This window comes from Morus notabilis, unplaced genomic scaffold (genome assembly GCF_000414095.1).
Source record: "Morus notabilis unplaced genomic scaffold, ASM41409v2 Scaffold843, whole genome shotgun sequence".
Lineage (NCBI taxonomy): Eukaryota > Viridiplantae > Streptophyta > Magnoliopsida > Rosales > Moraceae > Morus > Morus notabilis.
The window spans coordinates 262,793-278,801 of record NW_010361268.1 but is presented as its reverse complement, the minus strand read 5'-3'; the positions used below and the strand labels follow the sequence as shown (position 1 = coordinate 278,801).

At 34.4% G+C, this 16,009-nt stretch overlaps 3 protein-coding genes across 3 annotated transcripts in view; 1 reads left to right on the top strand and 2 right to left on the bottom strand.

The window, feature by feature from the left end:
- The window catches only part of LOC21408380 (probable 37S ribosomal protein S28, mitochondrial), a 3,395-nt gene extending 3,009 nt beyond the window's left edge, over positions 1-386 (bottom strand). The window contains exon 1 of the mRNA XM_024166116.1: positions 78-386. Within this exon, the coding sequence (XP_024021884.1) occupies positions 78-363 (286 nt within the window). The 5' untranslated portion in view covers positions 364-386. The remainder of the gene's footprint in view (positions 1-77) is intronic.
- Positions 387-395: 9 nt separating this feature from the next.
- On the bottom strand, positions 396-1,159 carry LOC21408379 (the record flags this gene model as incomplete). The annotated part of the gene is made up of 1 exon (XM_010098846.2): positions 396-1,159. A coding segment is annotated over exon 1 (585 nt), but the record flags the coding sequence as incomplete, so codon positions are not given.
- A 7,726-nt stretch (positions 1,160-8,885) lies between these two features.
- LOC21408377 lies at positions 8,886-13,098 on the top strand. Its single transcript, XM_010098844.2, has 5 exons — positions 8,886-9,471; positions 11,344-11,394; positions 11,848-11,910; positions 12,154-12,222; positions 12,485-13,098. Exons 1-5 carry the CDS (start codon positions 9,142-9,144, stop codon positions 12,770-12,772), a joined length of 801 nt encoding a protein of 266 aa, XP_010097146.1. The 5' UTR covers positions 8,886-9,141; the 3' UTR covers positions 12,773-13,098.
- Positions 13,099-16,009: the final 2,911 nt, after the last annotated feature.

Below are 16,009 nucleotides of genomic sequence, written 5' to 3'. Positions count from 1 at the left end.
AATGTTTTATATCCTCCTCACCCCCCCCCCCCCCCCCCCCCCAAAAAAAAAAAAAAAAAAAAGAAACGCTTACTTACTGGAAGCCTTCCCTGCTTTCTCCTCATCAGAAGAAAGCCTCAACTTTGCCAAGCTCTCCCTCAAATCCCTATACGGCAGCCCAGCAATTCTCGACTCCGTCTCCTTCTGTTCAATTTCTCTCAAATTCATCAATCTTTGATTCAACTCCTCCATTGAAAACCACCCTTCGCCTTTCCCTTCCGGCCTCAGTTTTTTCAACTTCTCCCCCAATTCTTCGTAGCTGTACACCTTCACGAACTCCGTCTTCATCGCGCTCGATTCCTCTCCGTCCTTCCTCTCCCTCATCTCCTTCCCGAACACCGACGGCGGCAACGGGGCGCCACCGCGTCGGCCCCGCCTATCGCCGTCATTCTCTGCGGCGGTGGAGAATTCGACGGCCTCAATCTAAGGCTGTTCTTGAACGCCGAGAGAGACAACGGGTCCTTACTTCCCCCATCGTTCCGAGCGGTATCGGACGGCCGCATCTGCCTCAAGCTCTCGCGAATCGCGTTGAACGAGAGATTCCCGCCACCGGAATCCTCCGGATTCGTGTTCTGAGCATTGTTTTGGACGTTCCGCTTGTAGAGCTCCTGGAACGACGGCGCGGGGCCGGAAGCGCCCACGGATCGGCGGCGGAACTCGACGAGGTTCTTCCGGATTTCTTCGAGGGAGGTGACCTTGGGAGGCGGGGAGGAGTGAGTAGGGGACAACGGCCTTGTCGACGATCGCGGTGGCGGAGGGGATTGGTGTTGGCGGCGGAGACTGGCTTTGACATCGCTGAAATATGAGGACAAGGAAGAGTCGGAGGTGGAGGAGGGCTTGAATTCGTTGTTTCGGTCGTCGGAATCGGAGGCGGTGGAGAATAGGCGGATAAAAGTAGGATTTGGGAGCAATCGGCGTTTGGGTATGAGTTGGAGCGCCATTGAAGAAGGAGAGTAGCTTTGCCTGGTGGGGCCTCGGAACTGAAAGCCCTAGGTTTTTGGAGGAAGATGAAGAGATGCGGGTTTAGAGGGGTTTATCGATTAGGCTTCATTTTTGGGCTGAACGCAAGAATAGCCAAAATGCCCAATTGGGGTCTTCATGTTAGAGATCTGTCCAACAAGGCAATGACAAGGTGGGACTCTACGTTTTGCCAGGAAAATTTCATTTTGATATCTTATATTATATTAAAATATGAGTTTAATATTTTTTATTTTAATAATTTTATGTTGGTATTTTAACTTTTTAAAAAATTTTCTTTAGATATTTTAAAGGTTGTTTTTTAAGACACAAAAAGATAAAATTATTTTTATTATTAAATATAAAAAAAAACTTTTAAACAAAATTTAGACCTTTAACTAAACATCTAAACTTCACTCTGCCATAAATATAAAGTAAAAATCTTGATTGTAGGCTTGAGATTTAATAAAAATCTTTTTTTATATATTTAATAATAAGAATACTTTTGTCTTTTCTTGTCCTTAAAAACTACCTTGAGGTATTAAAAGAAGATTTTTTAAAAAGTTGAGATATCAGCATAAAATTATTAAAAATAAAATGTACTAAACTCATATTTTAATATAACACAGAATACCAAAATAAAAATTTTCTTATATTATTTTCAGGAAAAAAAAAAGAAAGAGGTGGGACTGTAAATTGGTTTAGAGCTCTTTTTAAAAAATAAAAGGCTTTATTTGCAAAATAAATTTTAAAAAATTTTAATTTGCGAAATGATTTTGAAACAATGAAATAAAACTCATCTTCTATTGCACAACTGAAAAAGTCACTCACTGTAAAAGTGAAAAGTGTTCATTTTATTAATTCTATTTTGTAAGTTTGTTATTTTGGCAAATTTCTTAATTGTGATTTTTTTTTTGTTTTTTTGTTTTGTTTTTTTTTTTTGTTTTGTTTTCATGAACAGCTAGAAAAATGCTCAATTACTATTAGTTAGAAAGATATGAAGATTTATACCTTTTCTTAAATACATAAGAAAGATGATAGGAGAGGGATAGAGGATAGAGAGAAAGAGATATGAGAAAATTAATGAACTTACCATTAAGGTGCACAAGTCTGTATTTTTATCATTTATTTTTAATTCTTAATATAGTTATTTGACTAAAAAATGTATTAATTAAAAAAATGAAGTTAAAATTAAAATCCATGCACTTTTAAAGAGTATTTGTTAGGATTTCTCATAAGATACTCGCTCTTATTAATTCTGATTATTTATCAATTTAAGAATACAAAATAAAAAATGTGGGTTAGAAATTATATTTCTCTTTCGGGAAAAGGAGACAAATACCCTCTTAAATTGTTTGGGTCTTAATTTTTATTTCTTACTCTTGATTAATACTATTTTAATCAAATATTGATTAAAAGATTATGAATCATGAGTAAGAGGTAAAAATATAAACGCATGCATTTCTAAGGATATGTTCAATAATTTTCTCTTTCATAATTTCTCTCTTCTTTTTATGGAGAACTACAAAAATGTCATTGTAGAAAAATCTTTGAACAATTTTAGAATCATATATCTTTTTTCACTTACAAAAGTGTCATTATAGAAAAATATTTGAATATTTTTAGAATAATATATATTTTTTCACTTTTTAAAGCTAAATTAAGAGAATCATAATTTTAAGATAAAAAATAGAGGGCACAAAACAAAAGAAGCAAGTTAAAAGCATAGTCCTAACTTTTTTTTTATATATATATATATATATATAAAGATTATTTACTGTATATTACACCAATGCTAGTAGTTTCCTTACATGTGACCAAATTTAAAGAGGGCTATTTTGTATTAACACTCCTTGAACTTTTTGAATTTGACAGTTTAGTTTTTAAATTTTTTTTCTTGATAATCAACTATAAGAACTTTTAATTTTTGGTATTTTTAGTCATTGTTGCTCAAATTCGTTAAATTTTGATGGTTTTTTGTGTCAAACTTATAAGTGACAACATAAGAAGCGCATTGATAATATTTTTGTTTGGTATTAATAAAATTCATGTTAAAATTTAAATTAAAGTTTAAGTTATAATTAAATTAAGTCAAATTTTTAAATGTATTTGTATTGAAACTAATAAAAATGAACATCAATGTCTCTATTAGGCTATGATTTGCAAGTTAGGTGCAAAAAGCCATCAAAATTTTAATAAATTTGAGCAACAAGAGTTGAAAGTATCAAAAACTATAAATTCAGGGTTCATTGCCATGAAAAAAAAAATTATAGACTAAATTGCCAAATTCAAAAAGTTAAGAGAGTGCTCGTACAAAATAGCCTTTTAAAAATAACTTTAAAAAGCGGAAACTTTGGAGAAACTTGCAAAAGACAAGCTATGACAGACACGAGGGCAATGTGGCAATGTTATGGGAGTTCTATGGCTTTGTTTTGTTGCTAATTTGTGCATGCCCGTCTTGGTGGCGGAAAGTGATGCACTGAACGCTGTTGCATCCATCCATTAAGGAAGCTCAGAGTTTTCTCCTGAAGATTTGGTCATTGGTGTTGGATGATGCAAGAAGCTTCTTGCTGGAGCTTGGCCAGCCATTTGTGCGACAACTGAAGAGATTTGCTAATCTTGTTGCTCATTAACTTTCCAAGTTTGGGTTTAGTTTCAATTTCGGTGATGTTTGGTTTCATGAGATTTCCACTATATTTCTTAGATTGTGTTGTTGATTCAATTTCTAGTTAATGAAAATATATTTAATAAATTTTTTAAATAATCAAAACATAAGCAATACTGTTGTAGCTACATTTTTTTATTATATTATTAAATTATTTATGATGACATGATTGCTCTCATTTTTCAGGGAGAAAAAAAAAATTTTTTTTGAAAGGAAAAAATTAAAGACCTTTTTTTATAAAATTTATCTATCGATAAAATCAATTTATAACTGTTAAATTTAATTAAAATTATATCAAATTAAAAAAAATATACATAATAAATAATTTTTAATACATATATAATGATTAAAAAATAAAAAAAATTACCAATAATTTATGATTCTGATCCTACTAAAGAAACTGCTAAAAAAACAAAATTAACTGCCATGCAATAAAAACATGTCGAGGTCCATTCTAGACAATGGCTTGACTCTTTCCTTGCCTGCGTTTGGCACATTTGCCCCCAGTGTGATCCCTTATTACGCACGCAACGCAAGAGCCCATCATTGCTATTCCTAAACCCATAACAGCGTATCCGAAAAACACCATACATGTGAGGGACTGTTAACACAAAGTTTATTGTACGTGCGAAAAACACTTGCCTTTTGGCACGTGCGAATAAATAGATAATAAAGCCCCAAGAGCGGAGCGGAGTTAGGGAGGAAACAAACAGAAGTGTGTGAGGTTCGGCGGCGAGTCACGCTCTTCATAACGATAACGAACTTTATTGTGCACGAAATTCTTATCTGCACGCGATTACTCGGCGCGTCCGTTACACGGCAGAATCTGGATGGTGGCAGGTAGTAGTACTTCTGATTCTGATGGATTTTCGAGTGGCCGATGGATCCGATCCAAATTCCAAACTCCATTTGTCATCTCAATATGTGTTTTAAAATCCATGCGTTTTCTTTTCTAAAGCCCGTTGACCACCTAATTAAACATCATTATTGAGCTTTTATTTATATTTTTTTTTCATTTTCTCGTTATTTATATTTTCAGAAAATATCGTTCAAACGTTCAAATGTTGTTTTAATGATTAATCATACAATGGAAGCTTTATATGAACTTGGTCTTGATAATTTTTTGATTTTAAGTAATGAGTAGAAGCAAAATATCGAAAATCGAAGGTTCTTATTTTAAGGGAAAAAAGATTCGAAACTCTTTTCTAGTGGTGTATAAAGTGCTAGTAATCACCGTTAAAAAAACAATTGTTGATCAATAATCTTACATTTTATAAGTACATATTCGGAATGTCTAGTCTGGACTGACCTGACCTATTATTTTCATTGAGTCGGGCCAAGCCAACTCTAAAAAGATGAAGGTTAGTCTGACCCTAAAGCATGACATGTCTAGAATTGGGTCGGGATGGCTCAAAATTTACAAGATATTTTTAAAAATTAAAATGAAAAAAGATGTGTTTGGGTCAGGCGGTTCGAATAAGGTTTCGAGCTTGAAACCTAGGCTCGGTCTGGCCCGAGGGTTAGGTCCGGCCCGACTTGAACACTTAAGTAGGCTGGGTCAGATCGGGATCGGGCTAACAGTGTCAGACTTCGGGCCGTCTTGTTTAGTCCGGTTTAAACTTGCAGTTTTAGCCAGTCCTATTAGTAGTGTCAGTTTTTAACCGTTGAATAAGATCAAAATGTCATCACATTAAAAAGTATGCAAAATAGACAATTTATAATACAAATCTAACGATTGACAATAAAGAACTATCAATAATTCATTTTTGTAGTCATACCAGAGAAACTCTCATAATATTTAAGGTATCTACTATCTTTGGCAAAACTAGTAAAGACACCATTATAAAGTATAATAAGTTGATAATAGTAGAACTGGTCAAATTTCTTTCATTTACTTTGCTTTTTTCTTTTTTTTTTTGGAAAAATTTTCTTTTTTCCAATATTATCTTAGAGAAGTGAACTACACACTCCATCCATACTATTTACGCCGAGCCCCTCTAAATCAACATCCACTTGGGAGGAATAAATCTAGGTTTAGTAATATAAATTATTATTAACTCGATAGCTTCCTTCAATAGTGAACTGAAGAATGATGCCCTTATTAATCAGTCAAATATGATAATAATTCATCGCTATTACAAATTTACTATATTAATCAAAGAATGATTTTCCTTTTGAGTACTCCATTACAACATTAACTTCCTTTTGGAGTACCCTATTACTATATGGAAATCGATTACTCATACCATCCTTAAGATAATAATATCCTTAACAGCTGTAACATATATGATGAAAAATAAAATAAAATAAAAATCACAGTACGTAAACTCCAACCCTTTTCTCCCCTCTTGTGCTCTCTCTCATAGACATTTAGGGCCCGTTTAGTTCGCTGATTCGAGTTAAGATGTGATGTTATGTGAGAGCTTTTTACTGTAGTAAAAAAGTTAGATGTGACTGTTTCTGAGAGTTTTTTACTGTAGCAAAACTCGAATTCTAAACTCGAATCAGTAAAGTGAACGGGGCCTTAGATAATTTATTCCTTTCCCCATTTTCACTGATCTCTGAAAATCCTGTAATTATAAGCAGTAGCAACAGCACTTGAAATTTACCCAAAAAAAAAAAAAAAAAAGGAAAGGAAAGGAAGAAGAAGCACTTTTCCAGTGGCGCGCAAGAAGTGGTAGTAAATATCGTACTGAATTGATACAGGTAGAGCAAGTAGGCACAAGCGATAATCTTTGTTTCTACATAAAAAGAAGAATGTTGCAACAACAAACTTTGAGATCTTGCTAGTACGTAGTATGGGTTTGCATTTATCACAATCTATTTCATTCGTTAGAGTATCATTAATTTGTGTCATAACTTTGAATAATAAAAAACGTTCACAAACCTAAGTAATTGGTTTTACCTACCAAATGATAACTATGCCTATAGCACGACAAGGACAACAAAAATTGTCTTCATGTCATGGAAGTAATTTTACTTTTATTTTATGGAGTTGGTGCCTGAGGCACTAGCAGGAAATATATATATATATATATATATATGCATATATATTTTATGGAAGTAATATATGTATATATATTTGGTAAAAAGAAGGATAAAAATATGCGGGCCATCAGTTGTAGGACCACATATTTTAGGAAGGTTATTTTTTTTTTTTGAGAGGCTATTAATAACTTAACTCAACTTAACAATTAATATAGGCGTGTTTGGAACTCGTTCTAAAATAATTTTATTTTTTGTATAAAAATAAAAATGAAAACGTTTTCAATCTCAGACAGAAATCATTTTTGAAAATGCGTTTGATAGTTTTATCTAGAGATTATTTTCAGTATAAAAAAATATATTAATGTCTCTCTCTTTGCTCGAGAGAAGAGAAAACAAAAATAAAAAATAAAAAACGACTAAAAGTCGTTTTTCATTTCTCTCTTCTTTTACACTAAACTAAAAAATTATTTTCATTTCTATTTTTTATCTTTATTACGCTAAATGCCCTTTTTTAAAAATATTTTCATTTTTTTTTAAAACGTAAAAAATAAAAACGGAATAAATTTCAAACAGACCCGTATCTCTTTTAATTGTAAAATGATTCTATTGTGGTTTATGATTGACATTCTATGAAATCAGACAGCATGGGAGTAACCAAAGGGGTCGGGCAATGAGCCGCCTGAAACCGAGTTTGTTTTTCTTACTTCATTAGCCAATGAAGTGATCCATAAATGCATATATTGGTAACGTATTTTTGTGTCTTTTTTTTTTGCTCAACATATTTTTGTGTCTCACCACAACATTCTTAAATTTTAATATATAATATAGAAATATAAGGATTATTTTGGGACATGGTATAAAAAATACTCTATCATATTTGCATAGTTATGAATCAGAAGATTAAAAATCTTTATGTGCACTTAATAACCTTTCGTTTGTGAAGTCTGATATACACTATTTTCTTTTAAATTTTATTTAAATCTGTCAATGTAACATTTTATGTAGTAAGAATTATGCGTCTAGAATAGTGTTTGTATTACCTTTGTATATTTGGAATATATTTTTTCTTAAAGAAAACTATATAATAAAATTCTCAAAACAATGAAAATGAGATTCGTCAATTTAAATTTTTAATTCGAATTAAGATATGATTTTATGTAAAATTTTTTAATTATAACAAAAAAAATTAAATATAATTTTTTATGAAAATTTTTAAATATAACAGAATTAAAATTAAAAAATCACGGAACCTTATTTTTTCCGCTGAAAACTATTATAAGGCTTGTAGTACATAACAGAAAGCATCCCCCATACACATAAGTCATAGGTACCACGTCATTAACTGACAGTATCAACATCTGGACCAGTTGTTCTTAACCATCCCCACCTTCAACCATAGCGCGTACGTGTAACACTCCTAAAACCAATCCAACCTATAAAACTTAGGGCCGATAATATGGGTCACGACACGACGACATGACTTAAAAATGACACAAATTTTATGGGTTAGGATTGAGAAAAAAGAGGTTCGGATCAGAATTGGGTCGACCTGAAATTGACACGAAAAATATGGGTCAATTTCGGGTTAGACCTGCCTAACCCGAACACGACACGAAACTCGTAAAAAACTAAAAAATACATATATTTTTCATTTTATATTTTAAATTTTATTATGAACTTGTGATATCATGATAGTTATACTCAAAATCTTATACTATTATTTGCTTAATTTCAATGGATGTTATTGTAATTTAGTGTGTTATGAATTTTAAGTTATTTCTAATATGTAAAAAACTAAATAAAAGTATACAATTTTCGTGTCAATTTCGGGTTCACGGGTCAATTTCGTGTCACGGATCATTTTCGGGTCGTGTCGTGTCAGCTCGTAAAGTGGTCGTGTCGTGTTCGTGTTGCGGTTTTTAAAAAGTTTTGTGTCACGGGTCGTGTTCGGATTGACTAAAAATTTTAAAAAAATGATCAAAACACGACACGTGACACAAATTACCACCCCTAATAAAACCCTATCTAATCTAAAATCTAAGCTAAAAGCCAAAAAGGGAAAAAAAAAACAAAAAAAAGAAAAGAAAAAGGAACAAAGAAGCAAGCCAGGGTAGCTCACTCCACCACTGCCACGTGTAACTGAACCCTGGCCCACACACACAGAAAACAAAAATTAGAGAGAGAAATCCACAGAAAAGGAACAAGGGGTTGTGAATGAGCATCTACTTCCCCACCAGAAACACACACACACACACACAACACACATAACAAAACATAACAGTGATTTTGGCAGACCCACATATAAATAAAGCCAACCCCAAAAACCCACCCATATTATTCTTCCATACACACAATCCCATACACAACCATCACAACTAGATTTTCTGTTTCCTTTTTTTTTCTTTTCCTTTCCTTTCCTTCGACACCTGACTTTTCTCCTCATCTCTCTCTCTGACACTCACTCCCTGAAACAAAGAAAGAAGACCAAAGAGATGAGCGACGACGATTGGGTCAAGGCCGCCATGTTTGCCGACGCCATGGTCGCCGACGTTCTCCTCAGCCTCAGGAGAACCGACCGCCAGCCGCCGCCGCTGAAGCGAAGCTCGCCTGCTCCGCCTCTCGACTGGAGCGTCAGGCAGCGGCGGTCGAGGCACCCGGCGAGACATCACGGCGTGGAGATGAAGAAGATAAGGAAGACGGATGGCGAGCCGGCAAGAGCCAGCCCGACGACGCCGCTCTCCTGGAGCGGCGCCGCCTCCGTCAGCGGCGGCTCCGAGGAGTCCAGCAAGCCGCCTAAGCCTACCGGTGGGTCGAGATCTAAGGTTTGTCGCTGCTCTCCCTTTGAGTCTTTCTTCTCTTTTGGTCAGAGTTGTCGCGTCGTACTTTGTACGACGAGTCTACGGTGTCGTTTCTCGTGGCTTTCTGTAGGGACGGTATTACATAAATGCCCCTAGAGAAGTGTATTATTCAAGATTGGTTCAAAAGTCGGATGCGGTAGATTTTTTCGGCTTCCAGACCTGTCAGATTTCTTCCTCCTTTTCAATCTTTTTAGGAGCTTCCCTAATATTCAGCATCTCGCTCAGTTACCATTTTGCCCTCCTTTGCATGTCGTTTTCCTGTGGCTGAGTCGGCGGGATTGCCTATACGCGGGTCATCGGCGTAGGCCGGTTAGTATTCTGGATTTCTTCTTGGAAACAAACTTTTTTTTTGGATTGAAATGCCCTTGTCTTTCAAACCGAATAACTTTCCATATCATTTTCTGGTTTTTTTCCCGTATTTTCGTCATGAGGAAATTGGTGACTTTCGTTCAACGTATAGAGTCAGAAGGTGTGAATGATTCTTCTTATCACGTTTTCTTTCTCCCTACTTTTCCACTTCTGGTCACGGTCCATATATCAATGACAAAAATACTAAATTACCCTTGATAGGTTTAGAAAAAGTTTCTCAGCGAACTTCCACTCTCACCCAGAAACTGTCCAGCTCCTCAAATGCCTTTGTCGGAGGAGCCAACAATACTAACTCCTATTAGGCCGCAAGTCCGAAAACTGTCCCTGGTGCCAAAGTCAAACAAACGCGTGTATAATTCCAAAAGGGTATTTTGGTCATAAGGGAAACTGGTCACCCGCTTTATCGGTGGCGTGTTTTCGTGGCAAAATAGATCTGCGTGTGGTCTGGTGTAGTTTGGTAGTGGTTGTGCACTTTATGTTTTTGTTGTGGGGGGAAGGGATCCGGTGCGGGTCGCCGCATGTTAGCGTATTCTGCGGGCGCATGGTATAATAGTGGTAATAAGAATTAAAACGACAATATAAACTTGGGGTCCCACGTCGTCGTTTTCACGTGAAAGACCCGCTTTGCGCCTTGTGGGAGGATAAAGGGTCGATCCGATTAAAAAAGAAAGACAAGTAATGTGTATGAGAGGATCTGAATGACAGCTTGATCCCAACCCTTGTTTTAATTTTAATTTTTCTATAGAATTCAGAAAGTTAAGCTTGGATCCCTTTGGACACAGTAAATTTAAAATGGATTTTAAGTTTATGATTTGGTTGTCGCTCCTCATCGAATGACAGCCTGTCCGTGTCGTGCTAGCCTTTTTTTTTTTTTTTTGGGTAATTGGGTTTCCAAAAAGGTGGAGTTTTAGGAGTCAAATTATTGTTTCATGTTATGAGGTTTGAAATTTGCAACTTCGATAAAACATCAAAGTAGGACAACATGCTTTCTTCTTGCTTCTTATTTTATTTTGTTGTTCATTTTTTTGGGGGATTGCAATTTGGGAGCTACTAGACATTAGGCCATTAGTGGGGACCAAAAATGGTCACCTCAATTGTTAATGGTATTAGCTGACTTGATGCTTTCTTATTGGCATTACAACCGCCCCAGTTTTGTCATCAAACATAACACTAGGGTTCTTGCCTTCTTAGAAACCGACATTATTGTCAAGTGTACAAAAAGTCAAAATTTTGGCATGGAGGGTTGACTTTATGCTTGGGCTTCCCTTTTGTAATAGCAATAGTGTTAATACACATGTCTAGTCCAAATTAGTCACGAGCAATTCATGTTAACTTTTTTAGAGGAATTTTATTTGTGCTAGAAGTTTGTGCGTGTGTGTGTGTGTGTGTTTTTTTTTTTTTTGTTTTTCATTCTAGAAAAAAATAATAACTTGGGATTTTAACTATTTGTCTATTGTCCGCGTACAGGTTTCTGTTAGGAGTGAAGCAACAACTTCCAAGAGGCCAAGAAAGAAGAAGGTAACGAACTAACTTATGAGCTGTAAAAATAGAAGGAACAGAGAAGGCAAGGCATGCTATTGGGTTATAACATGATTATGATTTTAAAACTTTATTAGTAGTCCTGTTGATGGTTTCGTCCGACACCTTTTGCTGTAATAATCTTGTTCTGCTCTTCTTTTTATTGGGCTTACTTTTGAAAAACGGACTTGTCCAACTTTAGATGGTTTTTATCTTGGCACTAACATTTATTCCAGTTAACAGCATTTTCAAGCTCTTTAAGACAACCATTTTTCACTTGATTATTTCTCTTTATGCAATCACGTCTACCATGTTCTCTGCCCCCACCACAACTTCGTTTTTCTCGTCGTTTTACCTGTTTCTTCCGCTGGCGCTTTATTTTTCGGTCTTGTTGAGTGAATAAGATGAAGATTAATATCTAATAAATAATTACCCCACTTTTGTTGCTTGCAGACATTGGCTGAACTCAGAGAGGAGGAGACTTTGCTATTGAAGGAACGGAAAAGATTGAGAAATGTATGCTTCCTTCAAAATCAGAATTCTACCTTCAAAATCAGAATTCTACTTAGTGCTTGTTTGGTTGGAGGGTTTAAACCACCTTGGTTTTGGCTCAAGCACTGTTTTCTCTCATAAAATTTGAATTATGTTTCAAATCATCTGGTTTGAACCTACCTTCCAAATGGTTAATGCTTTCTTTAGTTTTGTTAATATAGCCATTTGAGGATGCTTGACTGTTGTTCTTCTCATTCCATTAAGCAGGAAATAGCAGCTATGCGTCACAATATGGAGAAACAAAGAGTCACAAACGAAAGCTTGAATAGAATGAAGGTGAACCAGCTATAATACTTTTTTTTTTTTCCTTCATATTTTATTGCTGCTAGAAAATTGACACTATTGATAAAGTCATTGCAACAAAAGAAAGGATACCAAGAGATATTCTTTCTATAGCTTAGTATAGGTTCTGCTTTTCTGTTGATCTCTGTGAAGAACAAGAATGAACTATCACGTCCTTCTTTTTCGCCCAAGTTCTTAGCTTGATAAGTACGACAAGAGACATATTCTAACAATTCATAGTGTTCTTATATTTCAGCTTGATTTGGAGTCTCAGCAGAAAACAAAGACAGTTACAGCATTTGCTCTATCCGACAAAGCGATTACTGACCAACCTAAACAAGTTGATTCAGTTTGTGAACCTCAGTCAATCATGCCAACAGATGTTCATTGCAATGGTCTTGATGCTCTAGAACGTTCATGTGCGTCAAACGAGTCTCGTAAACTGAAGGAGCTAGAAGCTCGAGAAACCGCATTTTCCCTGCCCGATCTAAATCTTCCGGCAGAAGGGGATTTGGGCTCTGAGGTGTTGTGTGGAATGAGCTGAGAATGAAGAAGCATTAGTTATAGCTGTGAAGAATCAGATGTATACTGATACTCTGTTTACCTAATTATGGGGATGAAGATCTTCAAGGCTCATTTTTTAAGCTTATTAAGGTAGAATCCTTCCATCCTAACCAATGCTTGTAGGTTCAATGTATTTCTAATTGTATAGTACAAAACCAATTACTTCAACTGCATCTTTCTTTAGATGCGAATTTTTTTTTGGGGTCTTTCTTTTTTTTTTTTTGGGGGGGTCTATAGACGAAGTTAATGAGGGGTAGTGAGTAGAGATCCTAACCCATTAGTTATTATAGTTCATTCTTCATGACAGGTTTCTAAATTTGTCCAATATTCTTTGGGGCCAACCCCGGCTTCCTTCTTTTTTCTTTTTATGGTCCCTTGGAAATATTAACTTGTAATCATTTATTAGTAGTTTACGTATTTAGACGCATCAAATTTGGAAATGGGTTTGCCATTTTTTGCTGTTATATTTGTTCATTCACTTCTTTGATACTTGCTTCCTTTTTGAACTAGACAAGATCACGCCAACAATGACAGTAGACCAAACAAAGGAGAATATCATACGTTTACAAAGAGGAAAAAATGTTAGCAACTGTGTATGAATCAATTGTTATTTAAAACGTGAAGACAAAGTGATAATGAAAAGAGCCATATCTAGAAGGTAAAAAAAAAAAGGGAACCTGTGTTGTGTTGTACGTAGATAAAGAAAGGTTCGGGCACGGGTTCGGGGATTTTTTTTTTCTTCTTCCTCTTCTTCGGTGGGAAAGGAGGGGAAGCTGTATATTTACTTAGTGCTTGGGGGATTATAAAGTAAAAGGGCCCTTTTTTTTTTTTTTTCAGAAAGATTCTCTAGTACGCCGACGTACCGATAAATTAAATTTTTTTAAACGTTAAATTTACGTATTTTTTAACTTTTACCTGTTTTTATATAGATCCGATGACAGAAAAATAAAAAAATAAATTTATTATGAATTGAAATCAATTAATAGAATAAATTTACAGCAATTATGCTTGTTAAATAATAAAAAACCAATAAAACATGAATTCTAAGTATTCACTCCGTCAACCGACCAATTCCCAGTTTTACAGGTAACTTAATAAGATTAGATAAACGCTGTCACTTAGAATGTCACAACGTTTGCCAATTTTTACTTTTTTTTCCCCTTTAATTCTTTGCTTTAATAAAGACCTAAATTGCAGTTTGGAAAAAAAATATATTACTGTCATAACTCATGACCATGGCCAAAGGCTAGTGACTTATTTTTATTTTTATTTTTATTTTTCCTTTGTCAACAAGACTAGTGACTTCAATCCTGTTTGTTGGCATGCACAACACACTGCAGTATTAATGAACACAACGCCGACCACGTTTTGTACGGCTGTACTTGTACATGTTTGGAGTCCATGAGCAATTGGACCACATATGCGTTTGATGATATTAATCTTCACTAGTGTCCCTATTGCTCTTCTCTTTAATTCTATCGAAATTACTTAAAACTATTAGCGTATGTTTGGGAGGTACAACACATGTTTGGGAGGTATACTCAAATATGACTTTTAATTTTGACGTTTGAAATTTAAATTTTTTTTTTAAAAAAATACTGTAACAAAATTAATAATTTGAGTTTAAGTATATAAAACAAACGAGGTCTTAATTTTGGTCATTTTCTTTATTTTGCCTATGCAGCTAATAATGTGTAAGGTTCGGTAGATACCTTCTACAACCACTGCCATAATTGATCGTTAGCTGCATTGAGTTTATCCCTACTCTAATCAGAAGCAAAAGTGATGAACAAAAAAAAAAAAAAAAAGCTAAGAATAATTATTTTGAAGTAATTTGGTATTTAGCTGCGTTTAAATGGGAAATTGACTAGTTGTTTTATAATTTGCTGTAGATTGCAACTATAAAATAACCAATTAGGTAAGTTTCACCACGCCAAGTCTAGGGATTGTCACTTCATAACAAATTTACTGGTAATAACAGTGCAAATCACAGTTTTACTACTTAAAATATTACCATTAAATCAATTTTCACTTAAATGATCCATCGGACACATGGAAAACAGAAGTCATCGTAGTTCTTCGTTTAAACAAGATATATTAAATAAATATTAAATATTGCACCTTCACAAATATGTAGCCGTGGTCAGAAATTCATTGCCATGGCCAAGAGCAACTGAGCAAGTGGCTTTTTATTGTTGGGAAAACTACGTTTCTTATATAAAATTTGAGCTAAGACTCATACACTCAGGTAAATTCTTTATATTTTCATTATATTAAGCTATTTAATTAAATGGGTCTTAAGTGATCGAATTAAGTTTAATGGGAGCCTAATGATAAGTATATAAGGACTTGTAGGCTATGATCCCCAATAGTCAAATCATTTGACCGATTTCTCTTCTGCCCCATCTAGAGAGAGACACTCCATTAAGAAACTTTGGTGATTTGACTGAGGAAGACAATAACCGGTTAATCAATCGTCGTAGTAATTCCGCAAAAGTGTCGATTGTTACTATTATGAATTCATGTACGCTTTCTCAAATTTTCTTAGTAATTTAACATGATAGTTCTTAAAATTTATGAATATGGTGATTAAAATCATATTTATAATTAAAGTCTAACATTTATCACTTCTCAAGAGACGCTGCCGTGATATTTTATATTCTTAAATTTGGAAGAATAATCTCATCTTCTGTGATCTCCCAATATAAAGGCCGCCAAAACTCGTGGCAATTGTACACGGTTCAAAGAAACATCATAAACAGCAAAGTTACAGCGTTCAACTCTACAAATAAAAGTTTTCTAAAAAAGAAAACTATAAATTAAAGCCAAATGTTTTAATTAGTAGCATGGCAAAAGTTGCGTTAACTATATATGACTTATGTAAGGTTGCTTATACTTTAAGACTGAAGTAAATAAACTGATATTATAAGAGGGTATCCGCTCAACATGATAAGGGCACATTTTATACACATATATTATAAAATAAATAAATAAATAAAAGGGAGATGGTATTTAGCATCAATATTGCATCAATTAGTCAATATCTGCACGGTACGAGTAAATCAAAAAGTTAATCCCCTTGAACTAAAAAAATCATTAAATTAATTTTTTTAGTAGAAAAATCCTTAATTTAAGTTAGTAATCAAATAATTACATACCTAAATTGAAACCAAAATACTCTTTTATAGTAAAAATTGAAACTAATAATATACTTATA

What these genes read in the sequence shown, in the direction of transcription:
- LOC21408377 (XM_010098844.2), top strand. Translation starts at nt 9,142, where the DNA reads ATGAGCGACGACGATTGGGTCAAGGCCGCCATGTTTGCCGACGCCATG. An exon ending in AACGGAAAAGATTGAGAAAT is followed by an intron (nt 11,911 to 12,153) that starts GTATGCTTCCTT and finishes TCCATTAAGCAG; the next exon opens with GAAATAGCAGCTATGCGTCA. An exon ending in AAAGCTTGAATAGAATGAAG is followed by an intron (nt 12,223 to 12,484) that starts GTGAACCAGCTA and finishes CTTATATTTCAG; the next exon opens with CTTGATTTGGAGTCTCAGCA.